Raw genomic sequence first — 21,813 nt, 5'->3', positions numbered from 1 at the left:
TTATCCCCAGACTAACAAGTCGTGATGAATATTAGTCTGACATCCATGCATTTATCCAGAGAAATCCCGGAACAGAAAGTGGCAGATGAAAAGATGCCGTTATCATATATAATACATACATTAATCTGCCATTATTTTGCCCACGATACACCACTTTTTAAAACAAAGTGACGACCGTGCACTTAACAGTATTACCCCGTTTTGACTGGCACAGCACTGAACTGTCTAGAACAAGGGTCTTCAACGGGGGTCTGCAAATTATTGTTTGATCCACCATTGGTGGGATTTGTAATAATTACTCGCACGCGAGTGACAGGAGTATGAATTATCGACATGTTGAAGTCCTTCGCAGCTGCATGCCAAATCTTATAGTGTGACCGAACAGCGCTTGTCAGCAGAAGCGCGCAGCATGGACAAACCCTTCACAAGACTGCTACTCATCACGAGCCGCTCAATGCACGACACATCAGGTTTAGCAGCACTGCAGTGGATGGTCGCGTGAGTAAATGCGTCTGCTTTGCAGTGGTCACGCTGAGCGGTTGAGCAGATGACAGCCTGCTTTCAGAACAATAGCGTACTTGCCTGGTGAAAAATAAATAGTTACCGCTGAGATTATCAAGATGGCATACACAGTCCTTAACGTTCCACACACAAGACGGTGACTCTCAAATCAACATAATTCAAGGTGCACTCAGTCATTGTTTTCCTCATTACACATTTTTTCTCCCTTTTTCTTCCCAATTTGGCATACCCAATTCCCAATGCACTCCAAGTCCTCATGGTGATGTAGTGACACACCTCAATCTGGGTGGCAGAGGACGAATTTCAGTTGTCTCCGCGTCTGAGACCGTCAATCCGCGCATCTTATTGTGTGGCTTGTTGAGCGCATTACCGTGGAGACCTAGTGTGTGTGGAGGCTCTCACTGTTCTCCATGGCATCCACGCATAACTCACCATGCCCCCTACCGAGAGTGAGAACAGCATTATAGCGACCACGAGGAGGTTAGCCCAACGTGACTCTACCCACCCTAGCAACCGGGCCAATTGGTTGCTTAGGAAGCCTGACTGGAGTCACTCAGCATGTGCTGGATTTGAACTTGCAACTCCAGTTGTGGTAGTCCCCCCAATTGCACACACATTTTAAATATTGACATGGTATTGACATACTGTGCCTGAACTACTCGGGAGTTGGAACTGATTATTTATTGATGAGGAGATGATACAGTGTTTTTGAAATGGCTACTCATATTTTCAGAGCTTGTTACTCCCTTTGTATCTGAATTTAAAAAGAATCGGGGGTCTATTGTGCAGTGTTTTGAAAAACAGGTGCTTTATATATCTAGATTAACAGGCGATAAGGCAGGTGAAAAGCAAACCCCTCACATCTGTTGTTGTGGTGACAAGATGCATGCAGTCTGAATTGAATTTGATGAGATAAAAAGAGCATGTGCCAAGAAATAATGTAAAAACAACACATCTTGCTATTGCATTGTGTAGGGATGAACAATTCATTGCAATGAAATTAAAATTAAGATATGACCATATGTGAATATTAAACCGCAAAGGGCTGTGATTTAATCAAATAGTCTGCACTCACTGCTCTTGTGCAGGTCTGTTCTGGTTTTGTGTTCGCTCCACAAATGTTATCTCGTGCACAGAATAACAGATGTGTTGCAATCGATTTGGTTGAGGTTTTATATGAACGGCGCTCGAAATTCACTTTCATTGGCTACTACAAGTTACTATACAAATCTAAAACAACCCTATGACAGCAGGTTTTGTGGACAGAAGAGGAGATGAGACTCCAGTGGTTAAATCCGTGTCTTCAGAAGCGAAATGATATGGGTGAGAAACAGTTTATTATGTAAGTCCTTTTTTACTATAAATTAGTGGTGCATGATCAGGAAATTTCAGGCCAATACCGATAACCAAGTTTTTTAACACCAAGATCAGCTGATGCTGTTCCGATCACCGATTTTTCTATTTAAAGTGCCCTTTGCTAAATTTTAGAAGTTAAATGGCATGCTGCAGTTATGTCTATGCACCACAGCCACACTGTAAAATTACATTCAATTTACATTAATTGTGAAATGCTAAAATTTATTTGAATATAAAACAGTCATTAGTACCTATGATTTGTTTACAGTCTTTGGCATTTTGTTGTAAAACAAATCCCTAATAATGGTTGCCATGACGTTTTTGCATGATACCTTACCACATCCTCCAGTTTTAGCACAATGTGTGGACTTTTCATATGGCCCCTTACTCACTGTAAGCAAAATTTCCAACAAATATCAAGGTTAAATTAACGATCTGTAACAATTTCGCCGTGATGCCATCTGACCAGCTTAAATACGGGACAAATTGCATCCTGTAGTGATTTGATAGGGGATACATAATTTTATATTTAAGTATGAGATGATCCCATATTTTTTTACGGGACGGGTGGCAACCCTAGCTTCAAGGGCTGAGCAAGCGCTCATTCATTAGAGTGGCAGTGTGTGATTTTGTGCATGCAGCAATAACAAGAAAGATCGGCCATGAATCTAGGTATGATCGGTGCTCCCCTACTATAAATCTCCACTTTTGACCAGCCCTCCTATGCGCGTTCACGAGAGGACAGTGTTGTTCTTTTGTTTTTGTTGATTCACATTCTTTGTGCATATCGCCACTTACTGGGCTGATGCACAAATATGATTTTTTTATTCCTTTCCTTTATTCCTCCCTTCTTTTTTTCTTTCTCCCCCCTTCCCAGCAGGTGACAATATGTACAAAGAATGCAAATTGCCAAAAAAAACCTGGGTCCTCTCGAAAACTTGCATTTCAGGCCTGGTCAAAAATTGAGATTAATTGTTAAAAAGGACTTAAATATTGATCTATTTCTCTCCCACACCAATTATATTGCTTCCAAAGACATGGATTTAATCACTGGAGTCTTATGGATTACTTTTATGCTGCCAAACTTTTTTGGAGCTTAAAAGTTTTGATCACCTTGGATTGAGAGGACATACTGAGCTGAAATAGGCTAGTCTTCTAAAAATAATTTATTGTGTTTAGCAGAAGAAAGAAAGTCATACGCATCTGGGATGCCATGAGGGTGAGGAAATGATGAGAGAATTTTCATTTTTGGGTGAACTATCCCTTTAACAGTTGAACTTGTATTGAACCTGGAACATTCCATTAACCCACAGCCCAAAACTGAGGGTATTCTCAAAGCCTTCTTGACAGATGTACGGTACGTGCCCTTGTGTGGGAGCTTAATTCTCCATGACGTCACAGGAAACATTTTCCCTTCTAGAACATTTCCAGAACAGTGTGTGACAGAGAGCATCGTCAGGGGTCCTTTCAATGCTTAGATACAAAAACACTGTGTATAGATGAAGACCAAATGCCCTCCTGCTTTTGTCATACTGTACATGCACGCATAATTTCTAAAGTGTTAATGTTATAGTCAGGATTATGCATGCCTTTATGTTCATCCATACCCTGATAAGTGTGCAGTGAATGTTCTAAATGCTGTTTTTTCTCTCTCTAGGCATGTGGTCCCATACTATGACTGTTAAGGACTACCAAGATCTCATTGACAGAGGATGGAGAAGGTGCTGAGATGTCTTATTGAGTGATATCAACATTAAAGAATTCTCACATTTAAAGAATATTTCATAATACAGGACTTTTTTTTTTGTGTGTGTGCATAATTTCAGAGCAGGAAACACATTAACAGAATGCAGTAGTCTCGGCAATGTAAAGAGCTCACAAAGTAACAGATTCAAAGTGATTCCCTGAGCTGTCTTTTCAGAGTAAGACAGTGGATACACCGAAAGGGTTTCTAGCAGAAAACACAAAATCAAACAAGTCAACATGAAACAGCATTTACAAAACCCATTGTTCTTTCTTAATGTGAGATGTATCTGAATAAAACAGGATATTCAGGTGTCCTACTGATTCAGAGCAATAACTTGAGAGTTCAGTTCTGACCATTCGTCAAATTCGTTCAAACGAACCAGTTAATGAGCCGTCTTTTCATGAATTGGATTGCTTGTTTGTTGCTGCATGCTACCAGAGAGGATGACCCAATAGAAATCTGTGTTGTCGTAGCCTAATCTCATCCAATTCAAGATCACAACTCAGTTGAAATATAAATGTTCTGTTTATAGGACTTATAGATTCAAGAGCAGTGGACAGTTGAGGCAATATCTTGCCTTGTAATGTATATTTGTTTAATATAAATCTGTTGGTATTAATAAACTGCAAACTTTCATTAATTATTAATTGCTTGTTTGTGTATGCCTGTTTCCAGTTTAAATTGGAGTTATATATATATATTCCCTTCTTTTCCTGTTTTTTAGAAGTGGCAAATATGTTTACAAACCTACTATGAATAAAACCTGCTGCCCACAGTACACCATCAGGTAAGAAGACCAACTAATGCTTGCATATGTTTGATTAAAGACACAATGATTTATCGATAAGTAAATATCTCATATTTGAATACAGTATTTTCATAATTGTGTACTGTATATTGCTGCATCTTAAATGTCAGTGAATAATTAGGCAGAAGCAACTTTACAAATAATCTCTGACATTAATGTGTTGTCCTTTTTTAAAAAAATTATTTTAGGTGCCATGCCTTGAACTTCCATCCATCAAAAACTCATAAAAAGACCTTGAAGAGGATGAACAAATTCCTTTCCAAAGGAGAGAGGCCTGTTGAACAGAATGATGTTGGACATGAAGGTGAGTGTCGTTTAGTAGATAACTGGCCTTTAAACCCATGTCTGTTGTCATATCCATGGCCCAGACACAAACTCCCATCTCGTAAAGCTAGACGCTGCTGCATTTGAATTTGATCTCTATTCGTATGAATGATAATTTAAAAATGTCTGCATTCCTTCACACTGAGAGACAATAAAATGAGACAATGGGCCTTATTCATAAAACACGAGCAAAGGGAATTTGTGTAAACTGTGTAAATATGTTTTCAGTGGGTCAGATTGCATACGGATTTATGAACTATTTACTCAGAGATTCATTCAGCTTGTGTTTCATGAATAAAGCCTAATGTGTGTTTTGCATGTCCTGCCACAAATCGAAGACATTAATAATGAATTTATAAACACATTTGAGCCAATGTAAGAACAGTTGCATCGCCAAGCCTTAACAGATTTCTACAGATGTAGCCTCAGTCTGTGCCATATATTGTGGTCTGATTTGATTTGATATGCCATGCCACGTGTTTTAGGAGAAATCAGAGGTCGCCTAAAGCCCCACTCTTCCATACTTCAGAAGACATTGGCTATAGCTAAAGGAAAAACCCAGGCGTTTTTGTCAGGTGCACTTTCTATGCTGAAGGGGAGATGTTAACCAGAGGCTCTTCAAATGGCCATTTGCCAGACAAACACAATCATCCATCATTCATTATTATCATCACTCTTGTGAACCGTATTCACAATTTTTTTTTCTTCCTTTTTTGTACATATTTTGTTATTCTTACACAAGTTGGGACAGTATCTGAAATGCTTATAAAAACAAAAGGAAGTGATTTGTAAATTGCATTCTTCCTCTGCTATAATGAAAACACTACAACAACACATTATTTGATGTTTTACCTTGTGAATGTTTTATTTGTATTTTTTTTATTTACACTCATTTCAAATCAGATGATTGCAACACGCTCCAAAAAAGTTGAGAAATGTTGGACTAATAACAATCTGACGAGTTGAAATAAAAAGGAGATGTTAAACAGGTGAGACAATCGTGTAATAGTATACAAGGAGCCTCCAAAAAAAAGCCTAGTCCTTCAAGAGTAAGAATGGGTCAATGCTCGCCAATTTGCCAACATATGCATCAGTAAATAATCCAGCGGTTTGGGAACAATGTTCCCCAAAGACAAATTGGAGGGAACCAAAAAAATAAACAATTATATTCACAAGCAAAAACATAAAAAAAAAAAAAGTGTTGTTGTAGTGCTTTCAATATAGCACAGGGTGAATCGAATTTACAAATAACTCCTTTTTGTTTTTATTAGCATGTTTCATACTTAGGGCTGTACTCACATTTTTACATGTTTTCGATTTTCTATATACAGTATATAGCAACTTTCTTTGTATTTATGAGCTGAAATTTCTGTTGCATGTTTGTATCCACTGTCCTTTCTACATTTCATACCATTGAGATGGAGTAATTTAAACCAAGTGTCTTCGTGAATTAACCCACTTCTCGTTGTTTTCAGTATTTTATTTTATGATGATTTGCATACTGTGATTTTCTCAAGTAACACGTTCACGGATCAAACAAACAGAGGGTTTTAATAGCGCCACAGTGTTACACTTTTAGGTGAAATCAACCATACTTATAGCTGGCTCTGCATGTTAAGCTGGGATATGAAAAAAAAAAACATTGAGCAAATTACACTCACCAGCTTTAAGGATAGTTAAAGTGATAGGTTTAGGGACAGGGAATTGGCAGGGAATGATTATTTGATGGGTAGCTTGTTCTAGGACCTAAGGATGTTGATCCAAGAAAATGTTCTATTTGGCTAAATGACATTGATAATTGCAGGCAAATTATTTGCACAGAGTATTCACAAATCCAGTAATAGTCATATTGGATATTTTTGTGATCTTTAGGAGAGCCTATGGACTCAATGCATGAAGGCGTTCATCCTCCTCCTCAAGACCCTCTGAAGATAGACCTCACTGATGTAGAGGATATCTTCACCAGTCCTGACCCAAACACCGACACCAAATCAACCACATCATCAACTTCCAGAGAAGACGCAGCACCTGTCCAAGCAGACAAAACCTCAAATGATGCACCTAAACCAGGTCTGTCCCATAACTGTTTAGAAATTGTGTATACAGAGACGTAAACAATGTATATTATGGTTTTTGATGTCATTTACAATTTAGTGAGTGAGATATTTTGATTTCGCCCTAACATTTTGGTTCGTTTCGGTAATCGGCAGCACGCCAATGAGGATATTTGTGAACATGAAGCTGTACACTATTGTTTCTGAATTTTGAACAAAATGCGTGTTCTGCATCACTCATCAGTCGATGGGATTTAAAAAAAGTCTGTTTTATCGTCCACTAGGCGAAGATCATGTCTGAGTTTTTAGAGTAATAGCACACCTCTCCTCAACAAGCCACACGATTTAAAGCATCATTCATATTCGTAGCACAAAGGTGCTGGACAAGTTACGTGCTGAAGTTTAAAATGTGGGTTTAGGGGTTTATTAAAAACAAACATAAGTATGAGCAGTAGTAATAGTGATTCATAATAACCTGGAATCAGTGTCATAAATGAACTTTTTTTATTAAGGGGCAATATTGGCCCAGTGGAATTGATTTTCAGGAGCATCGTTTATCTTTTATTAGGGAATTTTTAAACACAGATAAATATGGATGACAGATACAGGTCATTACAGTGTCTGAAAAGGAGCTAAATTCTAACTAGATTGAATAACATGAAATATATCAAACTTTAGAAAACAGAAAAAGTAGAGGAATTCGCTTTGGGGGGCATTTTTAAAATATCTGGGGCATTTGTCACTTTCAGTGGTCTTTTTGCCTCAAGCTCTGGTTATTTACTGATCTTGACTGGCATTTCGTCATTGAACACTAGAGGGCAGTATGCAACCAGAAATAAATTTGGCAACCTGCATGGGGATATTGTTCCCTGCAGTCACATATAATATGCAAGATTAGCAACCCCAGTGTGTCACTTCACATGTTCAATCAAATGTGCTTTGGCCTTTGAGCAAAATATAATTGTAATACAAAATGTCATTTGAAACATTTCAGTCTCATCAGCAGTACAAACTGTGAGTAAACAATTCGCTTTCCACTAGGAGTGAAGGTCTGTGAGCCAAAACATTTGATAATTCCCTGCAGATTTGAGGCACAAGGGTTAAACATATCTGTGAATGACTTATAGTCAAATTAAAAGTCCCATGCATCTACAAGCCTCTGGAATGAACACCCCCTCAGAACGTTCCGGAAACAGGAAGGATTTATAGAGGCTCCCGAAAGGAGTAGAAAACTCTCGCTCTGTGTCTCCAAACAGAAACCTTTTGATGACAAATTTATCGCCACTTGCTTTATGACTCTTTACGTGTGACTTATGTCTGTTGTTAATGTTGACACAGACAGAGCTAAATGACTAATACTTCACAGGAGGTCAAACACTCCATTTATAAACATTTGAGAATCTGTAAATGACCTCTCTGGATATTTGAGCTCAATGTAATGGAGCGAATACATGTAAACTGACTTGGTCTTTAACTCAAAGTTCATGTCAATGAGAAACAAAGAGAAATTTGGGCTAGATTTTTATGTTTGCCTGATTATTTTTCCCCCCATTATTGTGTCTTAAGATGCTTCTTATTTGCTAGACTGGTTACTAAGTTGTTCTGTGTGGTTGCTAGAGAGTCACTAAGCGGTTTCTTAGGTGTCCTGCGTGGTTGTGGTATGGTGTTGTAGATGTTTTTTAACTCGTATATGGTAGGGCTCCGCAATTAATCACAATCACAATAAAACAGTGAGAGAATAGAACAGAAATCTGGAAGGTGAATAAAGAAAAACTAAAAGGCACAATGAAAAAACAAAGCTATAATCTACCATTTATTTATACTGTTTATATATACACTGTGTATATATACGTATATCAGTAGCGAGGTCTCCAAGTAGGCAAAGGAGGCACAGCCTCCTCAAAAATTCAGGTGAGAAAAATAATTGACTGGGGGGGGGGGGTAAATACACTGTCAATCAATCACTGCGATAATCCCCACCTCTCATGCTCTCATTCCTCGCAATGAACTGATGCAAGTGGAGAAACTACAGTATTTGCACCATAAACAACTAATCTACGCTGACAACACTTTGGTCATGTCCAAATGAAAATGAACTTGAAATGACTTGTGCCAGTGAGCCCCTTTATCTCTTGCTCTTAAATGTGGCGGCATTGCCATCATGAAACTTGCGGTGTTTACCAAGGAGTAAGTGACAAATGATCCAAAAAAAAGATGACTATAAAAATAATAGGTGGACAGATGAAATATACATGAAATATGCTTGTTGCTGTATTCTTGTAGGTATTGTTTTTGAAGGAATGTAAAAATAATAATTATTAAACAATGCATATTTTATGAGTTTTTGATTTGACTTGAATTAATAAATATTGTTAATATTAACTTACACTGTAAGCAAGCATTAAATACTTTTATTTTTTGTAAGATAAAAGGTATTTCATATGCCTTCCCATACAGAAATCTGATAAATGGCAATTACATATAGCCTATATAATAGTTCATTTTGTTTGGGCATATATGTAAGGTTACACAGCATATTCAAATTATAGGATAATAAACTATGATTTAAGGAAAATATGGGTTACATATAGGACAACAGCCTTTTTGAGCAAGTGTGTGACTTTTTTTAACATCATATATTTTTATGTAGGCCTACTGTTTCATATCATATGTTGTGATAAATGAGATTCAGATTTGTATGGGTTTAACCTGAAAGCTATGTAAATGTCAGCTGGAACTGAAATAGGAATTTACATTGGACTAGTACATTTAAAAAAAAAAACACTAACCCTGAGATGGCACTCTGCCGCCTCATTTCAAAAGTCCACCACATGCCACAGATATAAATATAAAAAATAAATATAAAAAAACACCCTACTACATGGTTGCTATGATGTTTATTGCTAGGCATTAGGAAGTTGCTAAAGTGTTGTGAGGGGTTACTAGGGCATTACTGAGCATTTTCTAAGTAGTTCTGTGTGTTTGCTAGGACGTTGCTAGGCAGTTGCTAAGGTGTTCTACACTGGAAAAAAAAAAATGTCAGAAATTTTAAAGGTAAAGGAGTGTAAATATGCTGTAGTAAAAAAAACATTAACGGGTACATAACATATATGGTAAAAATAATAATATATTTAACAAGACAATACATGTAATTTTACAGTAAACTATTGGAAAAATGATGTTAATAAACAATAATGGGGCATTTACAGAAGTCCCTCTGTGACCCATCACATTTCATTATATTTTATGGGAATAGTTGTTTCTTCTTATTTTTAATATCAGTTATGTACATTGTGGTGTTCTGTGCTATATTTTATGTAGTTTAGTTAACGTTTATTGCATAATTTTAATCGCGTGTTACCCTGATAGTGTTTTGTGTTTGTCTCTGTAATATTGCTCCTGGAAGGGCCACTCTTGATGAACTTCATGTTGCCATTTGTAGTTACTACGGTGTTTAACAAGATATTTGAAATGAAAAGCAGACTTTTATATTTCCAGAATGTTATTATATCATATAATATAAATGGTAGTAAACCGTAAAATATACAGGCATCAAAATTACATCTCGTAAAGCCTGAAACATGGTCACTGTAATTTTTACGGTAAATTTTACGGTAAATTGAGCATATTTATTTTTTACAGTAGGGTAATTCTTACGAAACCTAAGAAAATGTCCTTGTCATATCACTCCAAAACCAAAAGAAACAAATAAGAAATTATATTTGGCACATTGAAAATGAAGCCTATTTTTAGGGCCATTAAGATTTTTACATTGTGACATTGTTGTCATGATATTTTATCCCCCATTTATTAGTACCGCAATGTGAAAAAAGATGGTCATTATGATATTCTCATTACTGCAACCTGGAAAAAAATGACATATTATTTAAATTGTAAAGTAGTCTATTTATACACCATATTATTACTTGGAACTGCCTTTCAATTTCATTGATTTTAATTTAAAGAATCATGCAAAAAATCGTAATCGCCCTAAATGTAGGATTAATTTACATTTTGTACAATATAATTTCAATGTATTGATTTGGGTTTAAACATACTTGGAATATGTTGTTGCCAGATTTAATGAGAATCACCCTACTCCAATGTAAGTATAATGGATTTTTATCATCGATCAGGTGAACATCTTTAGTCTAATTTCTTAGAAAAGTAAATGCATATCTCTCTTCAACAAGCCATACATGATGTCCGTATAGCACAAATGGTGTGGGACGAGTTGTGTGCAAGTGCAAGTCTCAGCGGAAGCAGATTAAGTATGAGCAACAATAAGCAAGCACCACCAATTACGCAAAGTTTGAAAGAAATGTTAATGTCAATAGATACGTTTAACACTGTTAAAGGTATTTAATTTGGCTGCCAAAGTTAATGCATCACCTTTTGAGATTAAGTGAACAGTAACGACTGCAGTGTTACTCCCAGAAGGCCAATTTATTTAGCTCATTCTTACTATCAGACAATATAGTGTACTCATAACTGGTTTTGCTTTGTGTGTTTGTGTGTGGGTTTGTGTTCAGGGGTGAGGGTGCCAGTAAAGACTGGTCCAGATAGTAAAAGTGTTTCTCCACGCCCCACTTTTCTTCTTTCCATATGCTTTCCTCTCATAAAGGAGTGTGCCAACTCGAATTCACCCTGCCCTGATTCATCCCTGCACAGCAACTATACATTACACTGTCCCCTCAGGGAACCTGAGAATGTGTGTGCGTGTTGCACATGTATTTAAAGGAATGTGTTTTTGAGTTTTTGCTGTTCGTACTTAACATAGTGTGTGAGTGCGTAAAGATATGTGTGTCCATGAGTCCTCAAGGAAGGCAGTTCTGGAGTTTTTACGAACTGTTAACTGCTAGAGAGGGAGAATCTGTCTTCCGCAGGAAAAGATCTGTCAGAGTTTATCTCCCTGCTGCACACGACGGCCCACTCTCAAACGCACGTTTACTACTTAGGTTCTGCGTGACCTTGGCACAATCCAGTCAGCATCATCTAGTTTAATGTGATTATATGTAATGTTTATTCTTTATCAGTTGACAATGAGCCAATTATTTATTCATAAAGGGGATTTTTTTTTTTTTTTGTCATAGTTTAATGTGTAGAGTCAAAATAAGTGGGCTGCTCACAGATCACCATTTCTGCATAGAAATGCATTATAGGTAATAAACTGCCCTACAAAGCCAAAATGCAGTAACTACTGCAACACTGAAGCAGAGACAAATGGCTTAAAACATTTTTGAAGGTCCAGGCAAATGTGTATTTTATAACAGTCTCACTCCATTTCTCTCAGAATCTGAGCGTAGTTGAGGCAAACCCCTCTGTCGTAAGACATATCATAGTTAAAGAGACCCGATTTCAGACCTAAATCAATTTGGACTATTCTAAGGGGTTGTTCTGTCCAAACGCGATCTTGCATTTATAAAAGCTAGATGCAGTGCAACGAATATGACAGAACCAGGGTGTCTCGAGATGTATATTTAAAAGTTGAAGTTCTTTTTAGCTTGACACAGCATCTAAAAAAATCAAGCATCTGTTCTGGCTCTCGCTCTTGTTTACTCTATCGTCCCCGTGCCGTATTTACAACCCTGGCCGGAAACATTCCCTCTAGTAAGTCAACTGGACATATTAACAGGAAAAGAGGGAAGAATAGATGTTAAGAAAGAGCTAATTGTCTCAATGACTTGCGCTCTTTGTGTGAGGAAGTCACAGAACAGCGCTCAGGGGTCCTGAAGGAGGTCCCACGTCTCATGTGAAGTGTGTAAAGGCCAGATTTTTCTGAAAACTTTGTAAATAGCTTATAATGATGATGTGTTGTAAATGTGGTCCAAATTTACGCTTTGAAAATGCATTTTGTAATGAAAGTGTTTTAAACAACTTGTATCTGGTCAATGCTGGGCTCTGAAGCTGTGAGCGCGATTATCATTCAATGTGAGTTCAGTGTAGTCGTTAATTAAAGAGACTTAAACCCTGTTCAAATCTCTCTTCATTTTTAAAAAAAAATATTTTTTTAAATCATATTTTTTACAAGTTAATGAAACCTGTCTTAGAATCATTAAGATTGCTTGCATTGTAATTAGAATTAATTTTCACCTTTGAAAATGTGAACAATTTAACATAAAATATAGAAAAATAATTTGGTTTAAAAAAATGTGTAAGTGTTGTAATTAACGTTAACAAAGATTGATAAATTCTGTAAAACTATTGTTCATTGTTAGTTCATGTTAACTAATGTTAACAAATGGAACCTTATTGCAAAGTGTTAAATATATACAGTTGAATTCAGAAGTTTACATACACTTAGGTTGAAACTGACCTCATGGATTTTAATGCACAACAGTCTCTAGAGTTTACTCGAAATGGTGCCAAAAACAAAAAACATTCAGTGAGCGGCAGTAATTTGGATGGAAATGCCTTGTTGATAAGAGAGGTCAACAGAGAATGGCTAGACTGGTTCGAATTGACAAAGTCTATGGTAACTCAGATAATCGCTCTGTACAATTGTGGTGAGAAGAATATCATCTCAGAATGCTATATATATATATATATATATATATATATATATATATATATATATATACATACAGAATACGTATATATTTTGTGTGAAATATGACCTGGACATATTCATGCCAGGCTTTGTGAGAGTCATTCAACACTGTTGTTGTGTTGTCTGTATGGCTCAGCTATGTTCCTTCTTGTCCTTCTCTCTTTTTCTTCTTTCTCTTCCCCTGCAGGGCAGTCAGGTTGATGGTAGGCAGGCAGGCTGACACTCGGCCCCGGCTGGCACAGGGACAGGCAGGAAATGGCCTTGCTTTCCTTATTGCTTTAAACAGGATGTCAGAGTATAAACTGTTGACATGGGATGCCGAGAGCAGTCCGAGGGGCTGGCGTCAGTCCAGGGAGATAGAGAGAGGGGTATAGAGTGAGGGGAGGGTTATTGTACAATGTACTCAAGGACAGATGTATACATTTAAAAATTTAATTTCACAAATGAACTGTTTAGTTTGCACAGTCCAAAAAATGAATCAGTGACTGTTTGGATGAGCCACAGTCAGGGTGTGTAGGTCCTTTTATCTGAGCTAAAGTCAACTTGGCTTATGATTTGCTTTTACACAAAGACAGTGGTTCCCAGAATGTGGTGATCAGAGAAAATATTTGTAATGGCAGAAAATTACAGATCTCATTATAACTTTACCTGTTTAACACAGGCTACTTGATAGCACACATGGCAGTGTTTTATTATATTGGCTTGATGAAGCCAACATACTGTTATTCTACAAGCTTTGTTTAGGGTTTTTTCAAAATTTCTCACTCTTCCTAGAGCGTTCAAGCAACATCCACCAAACTTGGCACATACCTTAAGACTGTTCTGGAATAGTGTGTTATGTCTAACTAATCAGACTTACGGTTTTCACAAAGCGGATGATACAAATTTGGAAAAATCTCATAGATGTACATTAAAGAGCCCATATTATGCTAATTTACAGGTTCATGATTTTATTTGGGGGGTCTACTAGAATAGGTTTACATGCTTCAATGTTCAAAAAACACATTATTTTTCTCATAGTGTACATTTCTGCTAAACCTATTTTCATCCTCTGCCTCAAACGCTCTGATTTAGGCCCTGTCTCTTTAAAGCCCCCCTTTCCGAAAAGCCCAGTCTGCTCTGATTGGTCAGCTGGCCTAGTCTGTTGTGATTGGTCAACCACGTAGAGCGTGTCAGATATGTAACGGCCCTTACCATAACCAAGTTTCAGGCTTCCTGAGCAGCTGTAAACACTGTTGTAACTATGGTAACAATGGTGTCAGTTTTTGCCATACCAGTTAGAGCCCGAGTCCGATAATGAAAGTTTGGAAGAACAAGCTGATCGACCTGAACCACCTTCTCAAGCATGACTTGAGCAGGACGTTTCACAGTGGTAAGTTTTAATTTTGTAGCTTTCTTACAAGTACACTGTTGATTATTGTGAACCTGACAAAGCTTCAAGACAGACACGTAGTGCATCTAAGTCAGTCATCTTTTGCTGGAATGTAATTATATAATTATATAAGACTCTTGAGATCGACCATTTTGTTACCTTTTACATGCACAAACAGCTATATTACACACTACAGTAAAGGAAAGGTAAAATCCCAAAAAGGGATAGGGCCACTTTAGGACCTCTTTAACGGAATGTTTAAATGGGCCAATGGAATGCTTGTAAATTAAAATTTAAACAAACCCACAAAAGTCCTTTAATCTGCTTTAAATTGCTCTCTCTCTCCCCCCTCTATCTACAGTATCCATCATCCATCCAATAATTGGTGCAAACTGACAGCTACATCATCTAAAGTAGCCACCGTAACGAGCCATTCACATAAATGGGCTTTTGTTTAAAAACTAATAATAAAACAGTTGAATTTAAATGTGTTGAAACATAATTTCTGATATAACTAGGGATATACCGATACAAAATGTGTGCCGATACGTAGGGAGGAGCGATATAATGATATATATCATGGCAATGATATAAAGTGTCAACCGATTGAGAATTTGCTATATCGTGTATATCGCGATATGTAAATATCCATGTGCGCAGCATGGGCTTATCTATCAGTGGGCATGGCTTCATGTTAGACAGAGAATTTAAGAAACATGGACAGGGTTTTTTTTGCACTGAACATTTTTCCTGCGGCCGCCTAAGCAAATTTAATGACCTTCATCAAGCGTTTGGCACATTAAAAGTGTTAAATATTCATCTCATCTGACATGCGAATGTTTCACGTGACTGTGGCGCGTGCTGTCTCTAGAGCTCGGAAGTGCTCACGAATCCGGCAGGCTTTCCTATATTTGTGCTCCAGAGACAGGAGAGCTCAGAGTGGGATCACTCGCACTACTCAATCATTTTTGACCCAGGAAAACCCCAAATGGAGAACAAAATCTCCACAGAATGGGACGACTCGCAAACAAGTCAAGAAAATGAAGAGGAGCTTGTTATTAAAACAGGTGCGACATGGTGTACAAAGTGGAAAAATTTTATCTGCAAACTGTAGCACAACGATATAATCACTCATAATACAAGCAATCTGTTTCACCACCTCAAAATTAGGCATGCAAAAGAATATTATGAAAGCCAAAAGATGAACTCTGCATTAATTCGGTCAGTTATATATTAATTTGCAAGAAGTTATGTTTATTTCATATTTATTTTCTTCAAGAAGTTTCTTTGTCGCATTGCTTTAAGAAGATCTGAAGTTTCTTGAGCAAAGTTTATAATAATAGTAATAGTAATAATTAGTCAGCAACATTTTAAACTGAAATGTGGCATATTTAGCATTTTGGTAAGGTTGGTTTTTGAAAACAGGATTTTTTATTTATTTATTTATTTACTTTGAAATTGTTTGTCTTGTTCCAATTAAAGTGGAAGTAGTTTTAATTTATAAAGTATTTAATTCACTGACTGGAGTTCCAAAAATAGGCATTACAATATGGTTATTTAATGTATAAACCAATTTTTATAGATTTTCCAGAAAACTTTTACTATATCGTGATTATATATACAGGTGCATCTCAATAAATTAGAATGTCGTGGAAAAGTTCATTTATTTCAGTAATTCAACTCAAATTGTGAAACTCGTGTATTAAATAAATTCAGTGCACACAGACTGAAGTAGTTTAAGTCTCTGGTTCTTTTAATTGTGATGATTTTGGCTCACATTTAACAAAAACCCACCAATTCACTATCTCAAAAAATTAGAATACTTCATAAGACCAATAAAAAAAAAAACATTTTTAGTGAATTGTTGGCCTTCTGGAAAGTATGTTCATTTACTGTATATGTACTCAATACTTGGTAGGGGCTCCTTTTGCTTTAATTACTGCCTCAATTCGGCGTGGCATGGAGGTGATCAGTTTGTGGCACTGCTGAGGTGGTATGGAAGCCCAGGTTTCTTTGACAGTGGCCTTCAGCTCATCTGCATTTTTTGGTCTCTTGTTTCTCATTTTCCTCTTGACAATACCCCATAGATTCTCTATGGGGTTCAGGTCTGGTGAGTTTGCTGGCCAGTTAAGCACACCAACACCATGGTCATTTAACCAACTTTTGGTGCTTTTGGCAGTGTGGGCAGATGCCAAATCCTGCTGGAAAATGAAATCAGCATCTTTAAAAAGCTGGTCAGCAGAAGGAAGCATGAAGTGCTCCAAAATTCCTTGGTAAATGGGTGCAGTGACTTTGGTTTTCAAAAAACACAATGGACCAACACCAGCAGATGACATTGCACCCCAAATCATCACAGACTGTGGAAACTTAACACTGGACTTCAAGCAACTTGGGCTATGAGCTTCTCCACCCTTCCTCCAGACTCTAGGAACTTGGTTTCCAAATGAAATACAAAACTTGCTCTCATCTGAAAAGAGGACTTTGGACCACTGGGCAACAGTCCAGTTCTTCTTCTCCTTAGCCCAGGTAAGACGCCTCTGACGTTGTCTGTGGTTCAGGAGTGGCTTAACAAGAGGAATACGACAACTGTAGTCAAATTCCTTGACATGTCTGTGTGTGGTGGCTCTTGATGCCTTGACCCCAGCCTCAGTCCATTCCTTGTGAAGTTCACCCAAATTCTTGAATCGATTTTGCTTGACAATCATAAGGCTGCGGTTCTCTCGGTTGGTTGTGCATCTTTTTCTTCCACACTTTTTCCTTCCACTCAACTTTCTGTTAACATGCTTGGATACAGCACTCTGTGAACAGCCAGCTTCTTTGGCAATGAATGTTTGTGGCTTACCCTCCTTGTGTCAATGATTGTCTTCTGGACAACTGTCAGATCAGCAGTCTTCCCCATGATTGTGTAGCCTAGTGAACCAAACTGAGAGACCATTTTGAAGGCTCAGGAAACCTTTGCAGGTGTTTTGAGTTGATTAGCTGATTGGCATATCACCATATTCTAATTTTTTGAGATAGTGAATTGGTGGGTTTTTGTTAAATGTGAGCCAAAATCATCACAATTAAAAGAACCAGAGACTTAAACTACTTCAGTCTGTGTGCATTGAATTTATTTAATACACGAGTTTCACAATTTGAGTTGAATTATTGAAATAAATGAACTTTTCCATGACATTCTAATTTATTGAGATGCACCTGTGTATATATATATATATACCATTATTGTGATATAAAATTGCTCATATCGTGATATAAGATTTTGGTCACCCCTACTGATATGTAATTATTTATAACAACATCTGCCGCTACCAATAGTTTGGTGGTTTTGCTTTTTTATGCAACCTTGTTTCAAATCACCGATAATTAAATACAAATCTTTGAATGAAACGTAAATAATAAGTGTTGCAACGTCTTCCATTTTTCAGAGTAACTGCTCTCAGTTATAAACAAAACACTGAAACAAAAAGCACATTATTAGTATTATTTTTTTTTTTAAATGTTTTTTTATTTTTTCCCCTTTTCTCCCCAATTTGAATTGAATTGAATTCCTAAAGCGCTCTAAGTACTCGTGGTGGCGTAGTGACTCGCCTCAATCCGGGTGGTGGAGGACGACTCTCAGTTGCCTCCACGTCTGAGACTGTCAGTCAGCGCATCTTATCACGTGGCTTGTTGAGCGCATTGCCGCAGAGACGTAGTGCATGTGGAGGCCCACACTATTCTCCGCGGCATCCACGCACAACTCACACGCCCAACCGAGAGCGTGAACCACACATTATAGCGACCACGAGGAGGTTACCCCATGTGACTCTACCCTCCTTAGCAACAGGGCCAATTTGGTTGCTTAGGAGACCTGGCTGGAGTCACTCAGCATGCCCTGGATTCGAACTCGTGACTCCAGGGATGGTAGTCAGCGTCAGTACTTGCAGAGCTATCCAGGCACCCTACAGAGAACATTCTAGTATAAAGAGTGTTGAGCATATTGTAGGCTAATTGTTCAATGCCCCCTTTCTGACAGGAAATAATTGACCATGATAATCAGCTGTGTTTTAAACAGTCGGGCAGTGTGTCCGATGCCGAAGATTGGCCAATACATTGGTGCATTGCTAGACATGACCATGTTTGTTCGAAATAAGGTGATGGGGGTGCTTGACAGTTGTCAAAGATGAGTGTTGTGCCTAGAGTTTGGTTTATAAACTAAACTGTGTAAATCTGAACATTAGATCAGCATTACAATTTACCATATATTGCAGTCTCTCATCCTGACTGTCTCAGTGTTTGCTCAATAGTAAATGGATGGCTGACTGCCAGGGCTTGTGCTACACACTCCGATACAGTAAACTGATGCAATGAACCTTTGTGCCCCCCTTTCCTGACCAGCCCTGCCTGGGAATACCACCTCCTCTAGTTTCCTCCAGGCCAAATGAACAACCATTCTCATACTTTAATTTAAAACTGCAAGTGACCTGAAAACTCCTCACAAAAGCAGCGGGAGTCAACAAACAAACTCATGTTGTTTAACAGCTGATGATTTCATGATGTCAGAGCAGAGAAAATGACTTCCAAGTAAACGGGAGGGTGCAGCCCTGCATTTACTTGCACAAGCAGACGACTCACTTGTACTGCACAGAAAACCATGCTAATAACTCGCTTAAAGATTGCAGACCTTTACAGTTAACGTACTATACACATGCAGTCTGAGACCACTAGTTCAGAAGCTTCCATTTAGCCTAACTATAATTCTATGTATAACAATTAAAAAAAAATATCTTTCAGTAATTATAAATAAAATATATATATTATAAATGTAATTCAGATAGTTAATACATTATATTATTGTGGCAGACCAGTAAAGCATCAATAAGACAATACAAAAAGTGGTTTAAAAGGCAATATATCGTTTATTTCCATATTTTTGAACATAAGCCTATCATTAATCTTCTGTCCACAGCAATCCGTTTTGCAGTTGAATTCGTCAGTCTTCTCTCTGACATATATGCGTCAGATGGATGATTTTGGAGCGTCACAGCGTTTTTAGGTCACTGTGTCAAGTTAAATGAAGTTTGAAGCTTAAATACATCTCAGAATCCCTGTATTCAGAATTGCGCTCCGTTCGGCTGTGTTTGAACTACTTTTCCCATCTGTACAGCTGAGCGTTGCTGATACAGCTGAAGTTTTGCTTACTGCCCCCTGCTGAAAACAGGTGGTTTTTTAAACTTAAATTGCTCAGATGGTAGGAATAGTTATATCATAATATTCCTTATTACGGTCCGGGGATTTAATTAATTCCATAAAATTTTACGCGTTATTTTTTTAAAATATAATTAATGCGTTAAATTTACAACCCTATTGTTTTTTTCATTAGAAATTATCAGCATAACAATTTGAGTGAAAAGTTTAATTGAAAAATGTTTTGGGGTTATCCCCTTTTGATTTAATGACAGCATGCACTCGACCTGGCATTGACTCCACAAGTTTGAGCAAAACCTGATGATTATGTTATCCAGCATGATTTGAGAATATTCCAAAGAGCATCTTGTGTGCTTCAATAACTGGGTTTCCATCCAGATATTTTTTATACACATTTTGGGATATCGTATAAAAACCACTGGATGGAAACACCAAGATGTGAATAAAACCTCCAAAATGCATTTTTTATTCGAAAAAAAGTAATGCGCATAAACTATGATGCATTTACCGAATAAATTCCTATTGAACATACAAGATGTGCATCAAAAAAAGTCATATGACTAATTTGTTCGTAACTGGACTAACAAGCGAACCGATCATTGCATCTGAAATGTTGCTCTTGTCATCCTGAAATAACTTTGTCTAGAAAATCCAAAGCCTGCATAGAGCTTGCAGAGAAAAATAAGTCGAATACAAACTTGAACTGTGCGGAAGAGCAGGATTATTGACACTTTTGAAAAATATCAAATAGATCTCCATGTCAAAGTCATAATGATGGAGGAACGTGCACACACAGTGCTCCCAGAACTGTTTGATCTTCACACAGATCTTCAATAGATCACTGGAGCAGTGTGAAGTCCCATGCTGCTTCAAACGTTCCACTATCATCCCCATCCCAAAGAAACCAAAAATCACAGGACTTAATGACTACAGACCTGTCACCCTGACGTCTGTGGTCATGAAGTCATTTGAGAGACTGGTGTTTGCCCACCTGAAGGACATCACTGGACCCTTTCTAGATCCCCTTCAGTTTGCTTATCGAGCAAACCGATCTGTGGATGATGCAGTCAACATGGGATTGCATCATATCCTGCAACATCTGGACAGACCAGGAACATATGCAAGGATCCTTTTTGTGGACTTCAGTTCGGCTGTCTGGTGCAGTCAAAACAACCTTGAGCTGAACACATTCAGAACGGTGTAAATGATTGTGGACTTTAGGAGGAACCCCCCAACACTATCCCCCCTCACCATTCTAAACAGTACTGTGGCAGCAGTGGAGTCATTCAGGTTCCTGGGCACTACCATCTCACATGACCTGAAGTGGGAGACCCACATTGACTCCATTGCGAAAAAGGCCCAGCAGAGGTTGTACTTCCTTCGCCAGTTGAGGAAGTTCAACCTGCCATAGGCGCTGCTGATACAGTTCTACTCAGTGGTCATTGAGTCTGTCCTCTGCACTTCTATAACTGTCTGGTTTGGATCAGCTATGAAATCAGACATCAGAAGACTGCAAAGGACAGTTCGGACTGCTGAGAGGATTATTGGTTGCCCCCTACCCCACCTTCAAAAACTATACACTTCCAGAGTGAGGAAAAAGGCTGGAAAAATCACTCTGGACCCCACTCACCCTACCCACTACGTTTTTGAACTGTTGCCTTCTGGCCGACGCTCCAGAGCTCTGAGCACCAGAACCGTCAGTCACAGGAACAGTTTTTTTCCCTCAGGCTATCCGTCTCATGAACAGCTAAAACTGCCCCTTTGAGCAATAATTAATGTGCAATACACAGCTTATCTCTCTCTCTCTCTCTCTCTCTCTCTCTCTCTCTCTCAATATATATATATATATAAGTCTTGTTGCTGTTTTTGTTTTGTTGTGTACTGGAAGCTCCT

At 37.8% G+C, this 21,813-nt stretch overlaps 1 protein-coding gene across 4 annotated transcripts in view; it reads left to right on the top strand.

Annotated features, from left to right (window-relative positions):
• LOC127413537 (arginyl-tRNA--protein transferase 1-like) overlaps nucleotides 1-21,813 on the top strand; it is a 132,991-nt gene that overhangs the window by 4,188 nt on the left and 106,990 nt on the right. For all 4 annotated transcript variants that reach the window (XM_051650769.1, XM_051650770.1, XM_051650766.1 and 1 more), the window contains exons 2-5: nucleotides 3,536-3,599; nucleotides 4,350-4,412; nucleotides 4,622-4,737; nucleotides 6,630-6,827. In XM_051650769.1, the coding sequence (XP_051506729.1) occupies nucleotides 3,536-3,599; nucleotides 4,350-4,412; nucleotides 4,622-4,737; nucleotides 6,630-6,827 (441 nt within the window). The remainder of the gene's footprint in view (nucleotides 1-3,535; nucleotides 3,600-4,349; nucleotides 4,413-4,621; nucleotides 4,738-6,629; nucleotides 6,828-21,813) is intronic.

Source organism: Myxocyprinus asiaticus, chromosome 23 (genome assembly GCF_019703515.2).
Source record: "Myxocyprinus asiaticus isolate MX2 ecotype Aquarium Trade chromosome 23, UBuf_Myxa_2, whole genome shotgun sequence".
NCBI classification, from domain to species: domain Eukaryota; kingdom Metazoa; phylum Chordata; class Actinopteri; order Cypriniformes; family Catostomidae; genus Myxocyprinus; species Myxocyprinus asiaticus.
This window is presented reverse-complemented; position numbering and strand designations above follow the sequence as displayed.